Source organism: Crotalus tigris, unplaced genomic scaffold, assembly GCF_016545835.1.
Source record: "Crotalus tigris isolate CLP2741 ecotype Arizona unplaced genomic scaffold, ASM1654583v1 scf7180000017764.6130737, whole genome shotgun sequence".
Lineage (NCBI taxonomy): Eukaryota > Metazoa > Chordata > Lepidosauria > Squamata > Viperidae > Crotalus > Crotalus tigris.
In genome coordinates this window covers 4,185,970-4,206,908 of record NW_024096618.1, presented here as the reverse complement: position 1 = coordinate 4,206,908, position 20,939 = coordinate 4,185,970, and the positions used below count along the sequence as shown (strand labels likewise).

Sequence of the window (20,939 nt, the reverse complement as noted above, 5' to 3'; positions counted from 1 at the left end):
GCTTCTGGAAGTCCATTCTGGGCCTGGGCAACAAAAAATTAGCTACCGATTCTGCCAAAGTGGTGCGAACTGGCTGAATCCCACCACTGCCTTAACCTGTTCAACCTATTTTGCATGTTTATGACTATTTATGACTTTATATAATATTTGTGATTTTCACTTTCATTTTCAACTGGAAATCAAATCAGTCTGTAGATTATATGCTTTCTGCTCTAGAACCTTTTATACATTTGAAAAAAGGGATGTGAGAATGTATTATTTCAGTAGAGGGAAAGCATCCTGACCATTAGAGACTCTGACAAAATCATTGAGTAGTTTGGTTTCCCGATTAAGGGTGCATGAATGAAATAGTTAATAGAAAAAATAACAATATTACCGTCTTATTGTTCATGTATACAGATATTCCTTAACTTACATCCATTCATTTAGTGACCATTCGAAGTTATAATGGTGCTAAAAAAAGCGACATGTCCATTTTTCACACTTAACAATTGTTGCAGCATTCTTATGGTCACGTGATCAAAATTCAGACACTTGGCAACTGGCATGTATTGATGACGGTTGCAGTGTCCTAGGTTCATGTAATCTCCTTTTGCAACCTTCTGACAAGCAAAATCAATGGGGAAACCAGATTTAATTAGCAACCATGTTAGTGACTTAACAACTGCAGTGATTCACTTAATAACTATGGGAAGAAGGATTGTAAAATGGGGAAAAACTCACTTAACTGTCTTGCTTAGCAACAGAAATTTGGGGCTCAATTTTGATTATATGTTAAGAACAACCTCTACTCACTGATGCATATATATGTGTGTGTGTGTGTGTTATTCAGATTTAACTTTCAGAGATGAGTTAGAGAGGCTGAAATTAGATCTAGGAATATTCATATTTCTGAGAATTTTAAACATTTTTAACAGAGTAGTCCCCCAGTGAGATGGGCGGCAAATAAATTTAACAAATAAATAGGCATAGCAAATTAGTATATGAATGCCATAATAAATAGTTCATTAGGATTTTATTAAACCTTAAGTAGTAGTTATCTATTAAGAATTCATACTTTTTGTTTTTTCTTCTAAAAAATTGTTTCACAGGAACAACAAAGGCAATAAGGATAATTATTACTTAGAACAGACATGTCAAACGCAAGGCCCGGGGGCCGGATGTGCCCTGCGAAGTGGTTTCATGTGGCCCGCAAAGCCATCCTGGAAACAGTGAGGGAACGGCCCCCGCTGCCTTGGCCCTGGCCAGCTGGGAGCCAATGTACAATTTTGTGGTGGTCATCTATGCTGAAATGCATTCAGTCTTAGCTCCACAAGGCCATCTGGAAACAGCGAGGAACCAGCCCCTGCCGCATCGCCCCCCCCCAGTGACTGCTGGGGAGGTGTCACCCTTTGTGAGGAATGAAGAAATGCACCATCGCCTGGAAGTGGCCAGCAAATGGCCCTCGCCTACTTCACATATCCGGCTTGATGGGCTCTGGGGGAAGGGTTTCGGCAGGCAGTGGGGCACTGTCCTCATAGCACCGAGAGGTTGAGTCGGGTGGTGCGAAGCTCGTCAGCTTTGCACCTTGCTGCCTGCTGAAACTGGGCAGGCTGGGGGCTAGGCAGCATTGCACTTTTCATCAAATTCGTGCCATCTGGTTCAGCTCTTGGTGCTGTGAGGAGAGCGCCCTGCTGCCTGCTGAAACCAGGCAGGCTGCGAGCTGGGCGGCTTCAAGCTTCTTTTTGGATTTGCGCCGCCTAGTTCAGCCTCTTGGCACTATGAGGAGAGCGCCCCACTGCCTGCTGAGACCAGGCAGGCTGGGAGCTGGGCGGTGTCACTCTTCTTTTCAGATTCACGTGCCTGCTGAAACCGGGCAGGCTGGGGGCTGGGTGGCATTGCGCAGGTAACCTTGAGTCTCAACCAGGCAGGCTGGGGGCTGGGTGGCATTGCGCAGGTAACGTTGACTCTCACGCTGCTCATGGCATCCCCTCCCTCAGAGCCCACCAAGCCAGATATGTGAAGTAGGAGAGGGCCATGTGCTGGCCACTTCCAGGCGATGGTGCATTTCTTCATTCCTCACGAAGGGTGACACCTCCCCAGCTGCGTTTCTTGCCTGTTTTTCTCCCTTCCCTCATCTCAGATATTTTCCCACCACTCTGTACTTAGGAAAGAAGGAAGGAAAGATGGAGAGGGAGGGTCTGAGGGAAGTCCTACCTTAGTCCTGCCCTTTCACTATCCTCTTGCCCTCTCCTCCTGGCCTATCCTGGGGGTCTAATATCCTATTGCTAAGGAAGATTTGGATACAAAGCCAGGTCTCCCCCCATGGAGAGGTAATGGGCCTCCCTCTGACTTTGCCCTCGTACCCTTCATGAGCAACCTGGCTAAGGAGAGCAAGCACAGCAGCAGCAGCCTTGAGGAGGAGGAAAGTGCAGTTGGGCGCCCCCTTGGGGAAGTGGGACTGGGCTTGGTGCCGCGGGTGCTCGAGGGCCAGGCTGGGCATTTGACCCTCAGATCTGTCCCACTCCTGCCCAGGCCCCCACAGGCACCCTTGACGCAAATGATGTAGAACTGACCATGCCCACCCAGTAGGCCATACCCACTCCATCCACGCCCACCCAGTAGGCTGCACCCACCCTGGCCACACCCACCCGGCCCCTTGAGGGCAACTGCAATGTTGATGTGGCCCTCAATGAAATTGAGTTTGACACCCCTGACTTAGAATATAGAAGATAAATAACAGAGTCGGAAGGGACCTTGGAAATCTTGTAGTTCAGCCCCCTGCTCGAGCAGAAGACCCTGTACCATTTCAGACATGGCTGTCCAGTCTCTTTTTAAAAGACATAAGTGATGGAGCACCCACAGCTTTGGAAGGCAAGCCATTCCACTGGTTAATTGTTCTTACCATTCGGAAATTTTTTCTTAGTTTTAGGTTGTGTCTCTCCTTGTTTAGTTTCCATCCATTGTTTCTTGTATTGCCTTCTCCTGCTTTGAATAATAAATTGACTCCCTCTTTTTTGTGGCAGACCTTCAAATACTGAACACTGCTATCATGTCTCCCCTACTCCTTTTCACTAGACTAGACATACCCAATCCCTGCAACCATTCTTCATATGTTTTAGTCTCCAGTCCCCTAATCATCTTTGTCACCCTTCTCTGCACTCTTTCCAGAATCTCAACATCTTTGGTCATTGTGGTGACCAAAACTGGATGCAGTATTCCAAGTGCGGTTTTATTAAGGGTTTATAAAATGATACAAGTACTTCACGTGTTTTTGATTCTATCCCTCTATTAATGTAGTCATTGGCTTTTTTGGCTGCTGCCTTACACTACTGGCTCATATTTAAGTGATTGTCCACTATGGCTCCAAGATCCCTCACAGTTATTGCAGTTGAGCCAAGTTTCACCTAATCTGTACCCATACAATTTGTTTTTCTTCCCTAAGTGTAAAATCTTACTTTTCTCTACATTGAATTTAATTTTGTTAGATAGGGCCCAGTGTTCAAGTCTGTCGAGATCCATCTGGATCTTGAGCTTATCTTCTTGTGTATTGGCTATTCCTGATAGCTTATGTCATCTGCAAATTTGATGAGTTCTCCTTCTATAACCTCATCTAAGTCATTTATGAAGATATTAAAGAGTACTGTGCCTAAGACAAAACCTTGTGGTATCCCACTGTTTACTTCCCTCCATGTAGATGTAGTTCCATTAAGAACCACTCATTGAGTATGGTTTGTCAGCCAGTTACAAATCGATCTGGTGGTAGTGCTGTCTATTCTATATTTTTCTAGCTTACCAAGAAGTAGGTTGCAGTCTACTTTGTCGAATGCCTCACTGAAATCTTAGTATACTACATCCATGGCATATCTCTGAACTACTAATTTAATCATTTTGTCAAAGAATGAAATAAGATTGGTTTGGCATGATCTGTTTTTAACAAACCCATGCTGGGTTTTAGTTATAATTTTATTTGTTTCTAGATGTTTGCAGATCTGTTTTTTGATGATCTTTTCCAATATATTCCCAGGTATTGATGTTAGGCTGATTGGTCTGCAGTTCCTGAGTCTGTTTCCCCCCCCCTTTTTTTTTTTTGAAGATGAGAATCGTATCAGCTCTTTTCCAATCCTCAGGTAGCTCCCCAGTGCTCCAGGATTTTTTAAAGATATGATACAGTGGTTTCTGTTTTTGATAAGTTGGGTTGTATTTTCTTTTTGCGTGAAGACAGATGCAAAGAATGAATTAAGCAGCTCTTCTTTCTCTCTATTGCCAGTTACTTCATTGCTATCTTCTCTCATTAATGGACCAATTGTTTCCTTGATTTTTTTTCTTGGTTTTTTATGTGTGGAAAAATCTTTTATTATTTTTGATATTTGTTGAAAATCTTACTTCATTCTGAGCCTTAGCCGGTGGTGGGATTTAAATATGTGAACAACTGGTTCTCTTTGTGGATGCCACTTCTGGAAGTCCATTCTGGGCCTGGGCAACAAAAAATTAGCTACCGGTTCTGCCAAAGTGGTGCGAACCAGCTGAATCCCACCACTGGCCTTAGCTTTCCTAACTTCATCTTTGCAGGTTTGAGCTATTTGTTCTGTCCTAGATATGTGTCTCTTTCTATTTACTATTACTATTATTAATTAATAATTACTAGTATTAATTATTGGGATTTTCTCATGTAAAAAGAAATCATTAATTCATGTCTTTGGTTCTTGCTGTGGCTTTGGTCTGTATTTGTGGTTAAAACCTTTCCCTCAGTATATTCCTGCTGCAAACTATTTCTCAGCTTTTGTCTTATTTTTCTTAAGATATGTGCAGTTTGGTAATAACTCTGGCCTTATTTTTCCCCATATCATTTCTTTCTATTATTTCTGGTAGAAAAATGAATATTAGCAGATGGTATAGGGCTTGGGTTTCCAGGTTGTAACTCAAGGGCAACAATATGCTTCTCACCCTACTTTCTTTTTTTTTTTAACTTAAAAGTAAATAAGTTTTCAAAATTTCAAATGTGCTCCCTATCTTAAATATTTGGGGCACTTGTCACTAGAAAAGAACATATCATTTGCACTTCAGTTTTTGTTCTCCTTAGAAGTAATAACCTTAATGTTCAAATACACAGAATAATTTACTATTCTTCATGTTATTATAAATTTCAGAATGGGGCAATCTAGAGTTCTAGGATGACACACTAACTTCAAATGCCCTCTTTCAATTCAAAGCTTTAATAAGAGACTCTAGGTCAGTGGTTCTCAACCTTTTTAATGCCGCGACCCCCAACCGGTCATAAGTCAAGGACTAAACCGGTTGTAAGTCGAGGACTACCCAACCAGTCGTAAGTCGAATACTTTCTCTGCCCAGGAGCGCCGCACATGCATGGTACTGCCCCCTGCGTCGGCCGAGGCGTAGCTGGCAAGCGGCAGATGGAGCAGGCCGACTACCAGCTGGGCCACCAGTTGGCCCAGCCCAAGCGAGGTAAGGCACCCGCCGGAAAAGGGAAAAAAAATGGCGGACAGCCTTGCTTGGCGACCCCCGTGAAATGGTCGATCGACCCCAAATGGGGTCGCGACCCATAGGTTGAGAACCGCTGCTCTAGGTTCTTCTTTCTTGGCATCCTCTACCCTCCCTACTTGGGGACCCTAACTGTCCCCAAGAAAGGGATATTAGTAACTGTTAAATCAGTCCTAAGAATTCAGACCAGTTTAAGGTTCTTAACAATTGCCTGGAATAATAAAGTTGGCTGAAACTGATTTTGCCCAAGTGGAGCAAATAGGAAACAGACACCTTATTCAAAATACATCATTGGAGGCCTCCAGATCAGTACAGTGTCTTCTCTAAATGTCCTCTAAACATGTCACAGGAATTGTATATCGGTTCCAAAATTTATAGGGGATGATATTATAGCAATAGTCTCCTAATCACATAGGATAATTCTTCTGGGCAGCAACCAAAGGGTATAGTATTAACTAGCAAAGAAAGACTCAAAATATTCCAAGCTATTTTCAGTCATCCTCACATAGATTTTCATAGGTGGATTCTAATCATCTCCACATCTGACTTATTCTTCATGAATCCTCTGAACTTTAATAATAAAGCCATAATGAAAAGAATCAGAGATGATAATATCAAAGATCCATTTTATCTTGTCATTCTAATCTATAACAAAACTAAACCTCACTATAGTTGCTCAGCCTGTCTTGAAAATTACCCCAATGCATTCAGTAATCTTATGCATTCTATGTTTTTTAGAATATTTTAATTAATCCTTTACTCTGGCAGATGGACAAGTTGGCTGCTGGTTGAAATGGTTTAGGCTGACAATGGATTAATAATAGCATCTTTCCCATCCCAACTCCCCTACATTTTTATTGTATTCACTATCACTCTTCTCATTGTGAAGTCAAATGTGAATAAATATGACTCACGAATAACGTACTTATTGGCATACAAGCCATAAAGTCACAAACTAGCACTGAGAAATCCCTGGCATAAATTTTATCTTGTCTTTATTGTACCAAAACTGGTCTTATTTTTCTTTCTTGCAGTTTATATGCATTAGACTGAACATCTAGTGCATATTTGTCAGTTTTCCTATTTCACTGAAATTGCAGGATAGATTTGGCAGCGCTCTCTTGAAGTGGAATAGCTGTTGAATATATAGTCAGAATAATTTTTAAGTTATCTATGAAAAAGTATTCTTTATTGAAGCCAGGTCCCTGTTTGTAGAATGTATTTGTTAGCCCTTTAATCTAAATCATTTTCATCTCTTGCAAGTTCTAATCTTGTAGTTGTTTAGTCTTCCTAATGACCATCATTTCTGCTCAGTGGGTGAACTTTCAGTCCTTTGAATAAATTTTACCTTACTGATTTTCATTCCCAAGTAACTATAAAGCATTTGCATGATCTTAGACTATTACTTTTATATAACAAAATAAGAATTTCCATACATATATAAACCAATGTTTTACGGGACGTATTTATACAATACTCTCATGCAACCTTTTCTTGGTGGTACTCTGTGTTTCTTAAGCTGCTGTAGCAGCCACAGGGAAGTGAGAGAAAAAGCAAAAGCTTGATCTGGAAGTAAGCAGATAGTAGAGGAAGGCTTCTCACAAATGTCATTCTTATCCATAGAACATTTCTAAGTGGAACTTGCATATTTAAATGGAACTGGGTTTTTCTGTTCTGTCTATTCCACAGTTTTCTTAGATAGGTAAGAAAATTAATTCCTTAAATAGTTCTTAACTATTGCTAGAAGTGTTGGGCACATTATTTATCTGTTCTTGGTAGAATATCCTGAGTAAATAGTAAATATGGTTAAAAATGAAAGCCTACATAATAGATCCCTGGCACTTTTTTCTGAAGCTGCATGTTAATTTGCTATTAGTATATGCAGCCCATAGGAAATGTTGTGAACCCTGGAAGTGTGCCTTCTCTGTTGTGGTACCTGGCCTATTGGCTTTTGTAAGACACTAAAGGTCTATCTGTTGCTATACGCTGTGGATGAATATAGTATGCTGGCTGGTGTCCTCAGTTGCCAATCTGTTTTTATGAGAATGTTTTTATGATTGATTTTAAATTTGTAATTTTTAAATGTACATATTTTTGAATTTGTGAGCTCCCTAGGGTGGTTTGCAAGTTGGGCATCCATAGAGGTTGAATAAATATCCACGCGCCTTTATTGCTTAAAATGTTTGACCTGTGAGATAGTCTTGAGGATCGTACCCAAAAAAAAAAAAAAAAATTACAATACAGTTACTCAGAAGAAAATCGTACTGTGTTCAAAATATATATGTAACATTTATCTTAGCTTCTGATAATAAATTATATAATTATGTCTAGACCAGTGGTTCTCAACCTGTGGGTCGGGACCCCATTTGGAGTCGAATGACCATTTCACGGGGGTCGCCAAACAAGGCTGTCTGCCATTTTTCCCCCTTTTCTTTGGCCACGCCCCTGGCACCCGGTGATGTATAAGTGGTTGGGGGTCACCATAACATGGGGAACTGTATTATGGGGTCGCAGCATTAGAAAGGTTGAGAACCACTGGCCTAGACCCTAGTTACTTGAGGGACTGCCTATCTCCCATAGTATCTGCCCAGCTAATTTGATCTGGTAGTGTCGGCACACTCCAGGTTCCATTCATTATGCCAGCTGTCAGAATTGTGGAAGCACACCTGCTCTATAGAACAGGGGTCTTCAAACTGTGGCCTGCGGGCTACATCTGGTCCTCTGGAAGGCTCCTTTTAGCCCTCCAGCCATGTGTTTCCAAACAGCACCGGGAGAGAAAGCAGATTGTATTCACCACTGTTTGGAAAGAAAGGTAGGATTCCCTCAATTTCTCCAGTGGAGGGGGTTGCTAGCCAGCTGGAGGGTTGGTGGACGAGGAAGGGGAAACACATTCCTTTTTAAAATTGGCACTGGTTTTGAGCCAGCTGGAGGGTTGCTTCCTGTCAGAACTGCCATCCTTTGCTCACACCTGTGCTTTGCTAGATGCCAGTCTGCCATAAGCCACGGGGAAACAGAAAGTGATCTTCCTGCTGTTCTGAGCTGTGTTCTGAGCTGTCCCAAGGCTGAGGACCTGGAAATGGAATGCAGTGCCTATCCATCTATCCAACTGTTGCAGTGACAGTGACCAACACATCTTCTTTGAATATGACTGGACAATGGAGAGAGGACGGGGTGGAAAGGAGAAGGGAAAGTTAACTAGGGAAATCTTCATGCGCAGACTTTTAGATTTGGCTTTGCTACTATAACTGCTTGGCTTTAGTAAAAGTAACCTTGTCGCTACTGAATGGAGCCAAGAATGTTTCTTTCTTAAGATACCAAGCTGGGTCAGGTCTGACACTTCCTTTGCTGGTGGGGAGGGGGGGTTGATCTAAGGGACTCCCTTGGATTGTTTCTCCCCCCACACAAAGAAAGCCCCATTTGAACTGGCTCAGGCCAGGTGGATGAGGAAGGGTCATCTGGAGGGTCCCTTCCTTTGCCTTGTGTGTGTGGGGGGGGAGTGATCTGGCTTAGTTGGGCACATTTATAAAATTTATTTTTCCCCCTCTGGTCCTTGAATGTTTGCAAAATGTCCAATGTGGCCTTCAGACTGAAAAGTTTGGAGACCCCCCACTATAGAAGAATGGAATGAGGTTCCTGCCCAGATTCAAATGGCCTCCGCCCTATTTGTATTTCAAACATCTCTGAAGATGTAGCTCTTTGCCCAGGTGTTCTGGCCAAAACCTGATTCACCCAAAGCAACCAAATCACTTTGAAGATGGAACATACATTTATTTTCATGCAATCAATAATGCAGTATACTGGGCTCTCAGCAAAGTTTTGTACTTTGTTGAACAGTCATGCAAAAGTAGAACCAGAGCTTATATACCTTTTACCCATTACTTTGCAAAGAAAAAGCCAGAGAAAGGAATGGTTGAAATGCCTTACACCAGTGGTTCTCAACCTTTTTAATGCTGTGACCCCCCAACCGGTCATAAGTCGAGGACTACTCAACCGGTCGTAAGTCGAGGACTACTCAACTGGTGCAGCATCGTTTGCAGAATGGGACTTTTGGCGGGCTCAGCAGGGCAGAGACAGCCTGGACAATTCCTTTTGGCTTTTGAAAGCCAATAGAATTAGACTCTATTCAAGAGAGTCTATTCTATTGGCTTTCAAAAGCCAATAGAATAAAAGGGAGTAGCACAGCTAAGGAAAAGGGGAAAAAATGGCGGACTGCGTTGTTTGGTGACCCCCGTGAAATGGTCGTTCGACCCCAAATGGGGTCCCGACCCACAGGTTGAGAACCACTGCCTTACACGGTTCTGCCAGGAACAAAAGGAAGTGGTGGCCATTTGTTATACTACTGTTGGAATGATTAGTTAAATACAGTGGTTATGAGGATCACCAGTTAGTAAGTCAGATTAGTGAAAGGAAGGAAGATGGGTATGTGTGGAATTTCAGAGGTTGCTCGGTGACTTATCAGATAAATTGTAGTGTGTAGTTCTTATGTTGATATATTTTTTTCTAATACTGTGAATAGTTCAATTAGCTGCGACCCTTACCTGGATCAGGCATTCATTGCTTATTCAATTGGAGCAGCTTCGAGTGGAATCCCTAAGGCAGTGGTTCTCAACCTTTCTAATGCCGCGACCCCATAATACAGTTCCCCATGTTGTGGTGACCCCCAACCACTTATACATCACCGGGTGCCAGGGGCGTGGCCAAAGAAAAGGGGGAAAAATGGCGGACAGCCTTGTTTGGCGACCCCGTGAAATGGTCGTTCGACCCCAAATGGGGTCCCGACCCACAGGTTGAGAACCACTGCCCTAAGGGATCACTTTCTTGTGACCATGAGGGTTGTCAGCACCACCAATCTCAAGTGGGAGAGATCTATTGTAATGGTCTGTTGAAGTCGATTTACGGAAACTTTTGGTTTTCAGTAAGTTTTCGGAGTATTTTCCAACTATTTGACAGCAATTTGTTTACCTTCTTGACACCTGGAAAACTAAGTTGCAAAAAAGTGCTAGACAGGTTTACTCCCAGCAATCTCTCCTTTTCATTAATACAAGTTCTATACTTAATTTATTTACTTGCTCTAGGAGATAAATGACACAAAAACACCAAAAGCAATGCTAGAAGAAGACATGAATATAATAAGCATGGATATAAATCATTATTTACTTTTATTTTTTAAAGGTTTAATTGGCTGCCCATCTTAAGGGCCATAGCCCTAGGCAGCTGACAAAAGTAGTAATAAAAACATAAATAATAAAATCAATCTCCAACAAAAATAAATAAAATCCCAGTAAACAAACATTCAGTACATCAACATTTACAGCCATGAGCTCCAGTTCTTTACGGAAGAACCAGATTTTAAAAGCTTTCTGGAAAGCTAGAAAAGTTAGGACCTGCTGAAACTCAGACTTGACTATATACTGTGGCAGTAAGCGTGACAAGCTTCCATATTTTTATGTTCTTTTCATGTCTGCAAAATGCCATCCAGTAATACTGTTTAAAGAAAAATAATTCTGTTGATGAATGGTGACAAAATGAATCATTGGCCAGTTTCAGTGACCTTTTTGCTAGATATTTTGTAGAGAAAAATCATTATCAGAGTTAGATGGTGGTTAGTCAAAATCCAATTAAGGGAGATATCTTCCAATGAGAGATTTCTTTGAGTTTGTGGATTCTGATGAAGTGGGCAATATTTTATGTGAACTGGATTTTTGTCTGTTTTAGCCTAATCAAGTTGCCAAGAAGGGGATAAAGATTTGGTTGGGGAAGTGGTGAATTCTTTGAGAAAAGGGAATCATTAACCTTGAATGAAATGGCAAGAGGGAGGCTTGACTCTTGAAGTGGCCATCTTCACTGCCCCATCTTCACACTTTTTGGGGGAAGGTACTTGAGAAGGTAAAGGGTAGCAGCAATATCAACTGAGAGATAAACTTTGTACCAACTGGGAAATAAAATAGGATCCTGACATGTCTAGTTGATAATTTTGTCAGCTAAAAGATAAAGAAATAGAAGGACAGTTATGTTGGACTTCATTCTTACTAATAGGGATATAATGATTGAAGGGGTAGAAGTTGTAGAAACTTTGAAGGAAGAATGACTATGTCATATTAGCATTCAACATAATGTAGGCACGGGTAATTGAACAAAGTCAAACTATTCTTTTAGATTTCAAGAAAGGTGATTTCAACAAACTAAGAGATTAGGAAAGATTCTTTGGATGGAGATCCTAAAGGAAAAAACAATTCAGAATGTTTGGGAGACACTGAAACATGAAATTATAAAAGACCAATCGAACACAATACCACAAAGGGGAAAAAAAGACACACGATGAAACCAGCATGGCTGCACAAAGAATTGCCTGAGAAACTGAAGGACAAAATGAACAAATATAAAAAAATAGAAGATGGTGTCAGAAAAGCTAAAGCTCAGAATTGCAACAAATGCCAAAAATAACAAAAAAAATCTTTTAGTATGTAAAGAATAAGAAGAAAGTCAAGGAAAAGATTGGTTCACTAATGTGAGAAGATGATAAGATGGTGGCAGGCAGCAGGGAGAAAGCGGAACTGCTTAATTCCTTCTTTGCATCTGTCACAATTTATAAAATAAAAAAAATAGTCCAACCTATCAAAAGTAGCACCGTGGGAGATAGAAGAGGAATGCAGGTCAAAAGAGGCAAAAAAAAAAAAAAATTAGTAAGAGAGCACCTATCCGCTCTAGACAAATTTAAATCTCCAGGACCAGATGGTTAACATCTCAGGGTTCTGAAGGAACTGGCAGATGTGATCTCGGAACCACTGAACAAAACCTTTTAGCACTCCTGATGAATGGGGGAACCGTGATAAATATCAGTCAGTTGCCAAGCATCTGAATTTTGATTATGTGTCTTTGTAACTTCAAACAGTCATTAAACGAACTGTTGTAAGTTGAGGACTACCTGTACATTTTATCGTATCACTATTAGGGTTTTAAAATAATGCAGAACAGTGACACACAGGCTGTTCCTTCCCCCACCCAAAATTGTTTTATTGTACAAAATTAAATTAGTATCTTATTTTACTGTCTTCCTATTATTATGAATTTACAACTATTTCTATTTTTATTCAGTTTATACATTTCTATCTCTATGTTCTTGTGGGAAGTCAGCCCCTCAGAGAAGGAAATATTAAAAGGGCAGGAAAATATATATCCTCAAAGGATCTTGAAGAGGCAGAAAAACATGCCAGTTTTTCTTAATGACCCCAGGTCTCCCTCCCCCAAGCAGAAACCAGCTCTGTAGAAATGCAGATGGAGACCCTAGCTAGACGATCAAGAAGACAAAGACACATAAAATCTACATACCCCACCCAAGCTCTAAGATAGGATATAATAGGATTAACACAGAGATACCAAAGGGCACACTCAGACTCAGGTCAAAGTTCATGCCACAGGAACAACTCCAAACAAAAGGCTCTATAGGGTATAAAAACCCATTCCCTATATGTGCTCATTCTCTTTTTTCTGCCAGAGCCATCTTTCTGTCTGGCTCTCCTCTACAATAAATTGCAACCTTCTTTCTAAAGCAGTCGCCATGTTGTTTATCCCCGGCTTGGACTGAACCACGATGAAGACTTTTCTTCCAACATTCTATTTCTCTATTCCTATTTCTATGTTTGTAGCACTATGTTTTCTTATATTAAATATTTCTTAGCTTTTTAAATCTTTCCTTTTCCTCCAGATGTTCTTTGCCAGTAGCCAGTCTCAATGCATTTGCATGTGAAAAAACTTTTCACTATAGACTTGTGAATGGGGTTTCTCTCCCTTCCCAAGTCGGAAGAAATTACAGCATTCTGTTTCTGGAGCTTTAGAGCTGCTGCACATGGTGGACTTAGCTATAGATTCTAATTGGGCTCTTTTCCTCCTTTGTGTCTCAGGTCTGCCTCTCAACAAACAGTCCTGCAACTCGAACTCTCTTCCTATTTGAAAACTACTCTGAGTTGCTTAGTTGGAGTTGGAGGTTTCTCATTCCCAAGTCTCTGCTCTCTTCATGGCTTGACTCCTTTCTTGATATATCCACCCACATGCTTTCTTTCAGTTACCTTTTTATAAAATAAACTCACCTGTTAAGGAGAGGTTGGGGCTGCTTTAACCCTCCTATTTCCCGGCAGTACCAAAACTGAATCCTAGAATGGAGAAAAATGCCTGCTCACTCCAGGTGGCGAGTTCATTCATAAACCATCTAAAGTCTAGTTTTGAGGTTGCTGTAAAAAAAATATAGAATGGTAATATCCACAAAACTGATCATAAATTTATTAGAAAAATTATGATATAAAAATTGAAAAATTCACATTCTTCAAGCCTGAAAAGATACTCTGAAAATTTGAAAAGATGGGAGATTAAAATGATTTTATAGAATCATGAAAAGCATGGTACAAGGGCTGATATGTACAATATATAAATATACGCTGAGCCCAGCCCTTTAAACTTAAACACAACAGTACTAATTTGTGATATTTACTTGCCATAATATGTTTAAGAGTTTTAAGACTTACTGCATCGCTGACTAGACAGTTAAGGTTATGTTTTCTTCCCTTGCCCTGAGCCATTATGCCTTACTTCACTACACTGAATTAATGCTGAAGGCTGTGGCCAGAATTGAAGACCTTTTCTTTAGAAAGGAAAGATTAATAAGATTGGTAACACCTAGTATGGGGTTTTGAACTTCATGCTAGCATGTATATGAGCAATAGCTATTTCATTTCACAACTTCATTTCCTTTAACTGCAATCTATAATCCAACTAATCTTGACTATACTGTTCTTTAGCTGTGGGAGTTGCCAAACATCAAGTCCATCTACATGACTAGCATAATAAAGTTATAGACCCTAGCTGATTTTAATGTTTCCCCCATGTTGTCTACTTGCCTATTTTCAAGGACATTGATTTCCATGACACAATGATAGTGCAGTCTGCTGATTCTTCTGCAGGAAAACATACTGAGTTCTGGAGTTACACCAAATCATTCTGCTATTTCTAATAAATCTCCAGAGTTATGTCAGAAAACCTCTCACTTTCTGTAAAAGGAATCATTGAGAGCATCATTCTGGAAGATTGTGTTCTTGCCTTCTTTTCTAGGTACTTTACCTTTCAAGAACAATAGCCACCTTAGGGTTTATTAGATCTCTGCAGCTATTTTTTTTAGGTGCCCTTGTTTCTGGAATATGCTGCTTGCTTCTCTACTTCCATCTTTTAAAGTGGATTGTATAACATAGGGCAAGGCTATCTAAGATACCACTTATCTCCAATTGTTTCTGCCAGCCCAGTGTGTTCCAGCAGAGATGGGGTAGTCTGGGTCTCCTCCATTAAAGATTGCCACCTTGTGGGACTTAGGAAGCATGCTTTTCTATTGCAGCTCCTATCCTCTGGGACAGCAGCCCCCCCCCCCCGAGTAAGGATGACATTTTTTCTTGTGGGGTTCCAGAATACCTTGAAAACCTGGCTTTTGTCTCAAACCTGTTTTGTTTTATAGGTTTTGTTAGTAGACCATTTTATTGATTGATTTTATTTGAATTGATTTTAGACAGTGTACATCATAAAACATAAAAAAATAATATACAATATATATATATGGCCCCAAGTAAAACTGCTACTATAGATGTTAATACAACCAGGAAAAGGACCCTTAACATACTTGGGGCCCCAGGCCTGGGGACATAAGTCTTCACAGCCTTGCAAAAGGCCAACAAGGTCGGGTCATCTTGATATCTATCGGGAAGGATATTCCAGGGGTCAGAGGTAACAGTATAGAAGGCAAGTCTCCTGGTTCCCAACTTCTGACATTCCTTGGCTGATGCACTTGCAATGTGCCCAACCTGACTGACTGAATTGGACAGATAGAAATGACTGGTGGAAAATGGTCTCTAAGACAATCCTGCCCCAAGCCCTGAAGAAGTTTAAAGGTGATAATCAGCACTTTGAATTGCATTCGGAAACACCTTGGCAACTAGTGCAGCTCATGAAACAGTGATGTTACATATGTCAGATATCCAACACCTTTTACTCTATGCAGCTGCATTTTGTATCAGTTGAAGCTTCCGAATATTCTTATAGGGCGGTCCCATATACACATTGCAGTAGTCTAGACAAAAGGACACAAGGGTCCAATCCAGGAACAAACAAAGCTTCCCAATTCAAGTATGGATGCAACTGGCACACCGTCCTAAAGTGTGCAAAGGCCTCCTAGCCATAGCTGGCACCTGCTCTTCTAACAAAGCCAGATTGCAGATCAAATCTGTCTGGGGCAATGCGACCCCATCCAGGACTAGTGTGAAAAAAACTTGTTGCTATAACAGCCAAATACCCAAAGCCACTCTATTTTGCTTGGGTTAAGACAGTGTTTCTCAACCTTGACAATTTTAAGGCATGTGGACTTCAACTCCCAGAATTCCACAGCCAGCAATGCTGGCTGTGGAATTCTGGGAGTTGAAGTCCACATGCCTTAAAATTGTCAAGGTTGAGAAACACTGGGTTAAGATGAAACCCATTGCACCATTCAGACCCTTACAGCCTCTAGGCACTAAGACAGGACACCCATGCTATTGTTCAGGCAGACCAGGGTGGAGATATAAAGTTGGGTATTATTGGCATATTTGTGACGCTTCACCCATACTATCATTCATCTCACTAGCAGCATCATGTAGGTGTTAACTAGAAAAGTGTCTCACAAAATAGGTGTTGTGGGCTAGATCTTTTCCCTCCCATTCCATACTGAATGGAACCAACTCTGAGGAAGGAGAACCAGCACAACACACGGCCACCCATCCCCAGCTCCTGAAACTAGCCTAGAAGGATAATATCATCAACAGTATTAAAGGTAACTGAGAGCTCAAGAACAGTGAGGATGGTCACACTACTCCCATTCCACTTTCAGCAGAAGCCATCTAAGAGCACAATCAGGGCCGTCTCACTCCCATAACCCAGTCTGAAACCTGGCTGAAAAGGGTCCAGATAATCTGCCTAGCATTCAGGGTCCTTTGCAGCTGCCATGTGATCACCTTCACAACTTTCCCTAAAAAGGAGAAGTTGGAGACTGGATGAAAGCTGTCCAGACTTACTGGGTCAAGTAATGGTTTCTTCAGGAGAGGGCACACGACTGCCTCCTTAAGAGGAACCACCCCTTCCCTCAAGGAGTATTGATCATTGCCCAGACCCAATCATCTGTTCCTTCCTGGGCAGCTTTAACCAGTTAGAAGGGACATAGGTCTACAGAGGTGACTGAGCTAGCAGCTGCAAGAAACCCTGCCCACATCTTCAGGTACAATGCCCAGATAATTGTGCAAAGCTCCCCCCTTTAATCTCCATGGGCATTGCCATAAAGCTCCATAGAGTGAATATGAGCAATTTAATCTGCTCCAAAGCACCAGAAGGCAAGACAAGAAACAACGGATGAAAACTAATCAAGGAGAGAAGCAACCTGGCTGGTTAGATCCCAAGGACACCTCTTCCCTCATTACAGATACATTTACCGCTTTAGTGCCTAACTGTGTCTTTTTGGAGTTGTTTAAAATAAATATATGGCATCTGTTGTTTTGTTCTTCCACTTCCAACTACTTATTTGGCAACTCTTCTAAGTTATTGGCTCTTAGTATTTATACATGCGCTGAGTAATCTCACTACATTTGAAGTATTTCAATTCCTACAGTGTGTCAGTTTCCATGATTCCTTTGTACATTACCCAATTCATAGGAGCAACAATAGAAGAGTATCTACTTTTCTACCATTGCTATATGTTTCAAGCATATAAATTTTCCTTAATAAGAGCCCATACCCAACTGCTGGGCCATATGGTAGCTGCAATTTAAATGTGTTTTGCCTTTATTTTAACCCTTACAGAAATGATATTTCCATTGTGCTTCTCTGGGCATGGATGTAAAACAGCTCTTTTTTTTGTAACAGTGACAGTGTTGGAAGGTACCTTGGAGGTCATCTAGTCCGGGGTATCTAACCCCTGGGCCATGGTCTATGCAAATGTCAAGTGTGTGCAGCTCCACTTGTGCAAGTGACGCACATACACCTGCCACTCACATGGAACCGTCCTGTCACCCCCCTACCAGTCCATCAAACTAGAAAAGTTGGGGACCACTGATCTAGTCCAACCCCCTGTTCTCTGAGGAGACTATACCATTTCTGATAAATGGTTATCCAGTCTCTTCTTAAAAGCCTTATGCAGACTGAGTAAAATGTTTTAACAAAAATATCATTTTATTTTGTTTTATTAATAGGAACCTTTTGGATAGAGATACATTTTCAAAATCTGATCCAAGTAAGTATTATTTTGGTATTCCCCTTTTGGAATAAGGCAATGAAGACATAATGCATAAATATGTACATTATTTGCATAAATAATGTTCATTACAATAGTATAATTTCAGATATCCCTTCCCTCAAATGCACTGTTGAATTGAGATTTTACTGTAGGAATTTAAAAACCAGATGTTGATTGGCTGATTGAACACCAGCACCTATTTGAATGCAGTTTTGTGATAGACTGTGCTTAGAGATATGAAAGCTTGAAAAAGAAATTGTGGATATTTTGTGTCTGTTTTACAAGGCCTGTTTTGTTTACCAAAATTGATAAAGTAGGCTATGAAGTATTTTTTTTTTAATAAAAGAGAATAGGTGTAGCTCAGGGTTGACGTGAGGGGTCCTTGGTGCTCTCTGAGCTTGCTTGTTTTCTTGCAGGTGTTTCATTACCCAAACTAGGTAACATCATCACTAGCACTGATGATGTTACCTAGTTTGGGTAATGAAACATCTGCAAGAAAACAAGCAAGCTCAGAGAGCACCAAGAAACATTTTTTATTTTTAATACATAACAATCAAGATGTTAAAAATAGAGAAGCTTGTCAAGAGACAAATATCAGTAGAAGCATGAATTCTATTACATTCAGCCTTAAAATTAATATAGCCACTGTTTTCCATTTAAGTCTCTTTCCTTTACTGCTGTACAATAAAATATATTACATATATTTATTATATGTATACAATATAATATATTATATTTTTATAGTTAAAATGTGATGTAAGGGATTGGCGGTAGTTTTTATGGCTGACTGTAGTAGGCCATATTTAGTGTGGAAGGGATAAAATAAAAAAGTAGACTAAGCCAAGATTATCATTCCCCCCTTTATGCCCCAGTGCAATGGACAAGTGTTGAACTTTGAAATTTCTAAAATAAATCTATTTTCCGTGAAATCTGGGGAGGGGTCTTTGTTCTCTCTATGGGCTCTTCCTCGGGGGAGGCATACAGTCTGTGAATTGTATACTCAAGTGTCAAGTTAACAGGGATGGATAATTCTGGTAAATTTAAATGTTTTTTAGTATACATTAAACTCTGACTCAGATGTCTATTTTTAAAAAATACAATTATCTGTATATATATATATATATTTAAAAAATAAACAAAACCACATATAAATATTCAAATTCCAGATATGAATTTCAGTTCATCAACTCTTAAATATAACTTGTGTTATGTAATTTTATTAAATATAATTCTTAAATATAACTTGTGTTTATGTAATTTTCATCTGCCTAATATTATATCTTAAATATTAGTCTATAATGGAATGTTCATTTGCATACATTTTTTATATTGATTGTTTTTTCTTCTCTTCTGCAGTTTGTGTTTTGTACACCCAAGGGATGGGAAATAAAGAATGGAGAGAGGTAATGTTATATATAGCAGTTGAGTACTGTCATATAAAAGTACTGGTGTGAGAATTCTTTGCTTTCCAAGAACTGGCAAGGGCCAACATAGCAAATGTATACACAGGGGTAGGCAACTTGGCTCTTTTATGACTCATGGACTTCAACTCCCAGAATTCCTGAGCCAGCCATGCTGGCTCAGGAATTCTAGGAGTTGAAGTCCACGAGTCATAAAAGAGCTAAGGTTGCCTACCCCTGGATACACAAATGCTTTATTACAACTTCCCCAATAACAGGATATTGCTTTGGGTTAACTCTACCCTTCTAGGTTTTGCATGTTGTTGTTGCCGCCATGTAAATGTCTTGAATTCTTTTATACTCAGTCTCTAACACTCAGTTCAAAAAAAAGACTCAAAATCTATTAAGTAGCATACAATCTTTTTTCTTTTTCCAAATGTTCTTGCACTGGTTGCAATGAGTTGTGGTCCTTTTCTAGTTGTTACCAAGTCCAGGCAAAACTCCAAGCAGGACTCCCTCCAGGATATGTTGCTCACCGCAGTTGGTGGTCCTGGCAGTTGACTTGCTGTTTGAAATAGCTGCCAATAGATCATAGAATCATAGAGCTGGATGGGACCTTGGAGGTCTTCTAGTCAAATTTGAGCAGGAAGGCAGGAGAATGGCTATGCCGGTTGTCCAGTCTATTATTGAAAACCTCCACAACTCCAGGAGGCAAGCTCTTTCATTGGTAATTGCTCTCACTGTCAGGAAATTTCTCCTTAGTTCTAAGCTATATCTCTCTTTAAGCTTCCACCAATTACTTCTGTCCTGCACTCTGGAAGACTATCATACCTAGTATTTCTCTTCGTTAAATTAGACATACTGCTGGCTCATATTTAAGTGATAGTCCATTAGGACACCTAGATCTCTTTCACATTTACTACTTCTGAACCAGGTACCACCTATTCTGTACCTGTGCATTTGGTTTTTCCTGCCTAAGTGCAGGATCTTATTTTTCCCACCACCGAACTGCATCTTGTTGGATAGCATCCAGTGCTCAAGTCTGTCAAGATCCTTCTGAATCTTGAGTCTATCTTCCAAAGTATTAGCTGTTCCCCCCCCCCCCCAGCTTGATGTCGTCTGCAAATTTGGTACATTCTCCTTCTAGATCATTCATGAAGATGTTAAAGAGTACTGGGCCCTGTTTGCAATTCCTTTCCTCCTACATCCTTTTTTTTTCTATTCCGCCTTAGCATTTGCATTTGTAAGCTAAGGGGGGGGGGAAGGGTCAGCCTGCTTCTGGATGTTGGCAAGTCCTTGAAAATGCCAGGGTATGGCTCAGTTATCATAGGCAGCTGGAAATGCTAACTTGCAGGCTTGTGAGATAATTGTGAGGGAATGTATGACTGCACGAGGGAAGTGAAGGTAGGAAACATTTCTGCCTGGCTGCAAAGCACAGATTGCAGCCATTCCCTCACAACTGGCTCTATTTATATATCATGCAGCACAAGATTTGAGCATGAGGTTGAAAGCTGAAAAAAGTTTAGTATTGTACAGATTACCCTATATTCAGATGCACTTGCCCAGAAATATCTTTGGACAATTTTGGCAGGGTCACCAGTTGTGCCTAGAAGCTTTAGTATGCAACTACTTGTTGACAGGAAATATCCAGTTAAGCTGAATAACACCTATTCTATTACATGCTGAACTGATTACTGATAGGTTTCTGGGACTAATTCAAAGTATTAAATATTTGCTGTAGAGGATTTGGGCCTGGGCTCCCCAGA

At 40.5% G+C, this 20,939-nt stretch overlaps 1 protein-coding gene across 2 annotated transcripts in view; it reads left to right on the top strand.

Moving 5' to 3' along the window:
• Positions 1 to 20,939, top strand: part of LOC120307059 (copine-8) — a 69,845-nt gene that overhangs the window by 7,114 nt on the left and 41,792 nt on the right. For both annotated transcript variants that reach the window (XM_039341290.1, XM_039341291.1), the window contains exons 2-3: positions 17,730 to 17,770; positions 19,130 to 19,176. In XM_039341290.1, the coding sequence (XP_039197224.1) occupies positions 17,730 to 17,770; positions 19,130 to 19,176 (88 nt within the window). The remainder of the gene's footprint in view (positions 1 to 17,729; positions 17,771 to 19,129; positions 19,177 to 20,939) is intronic.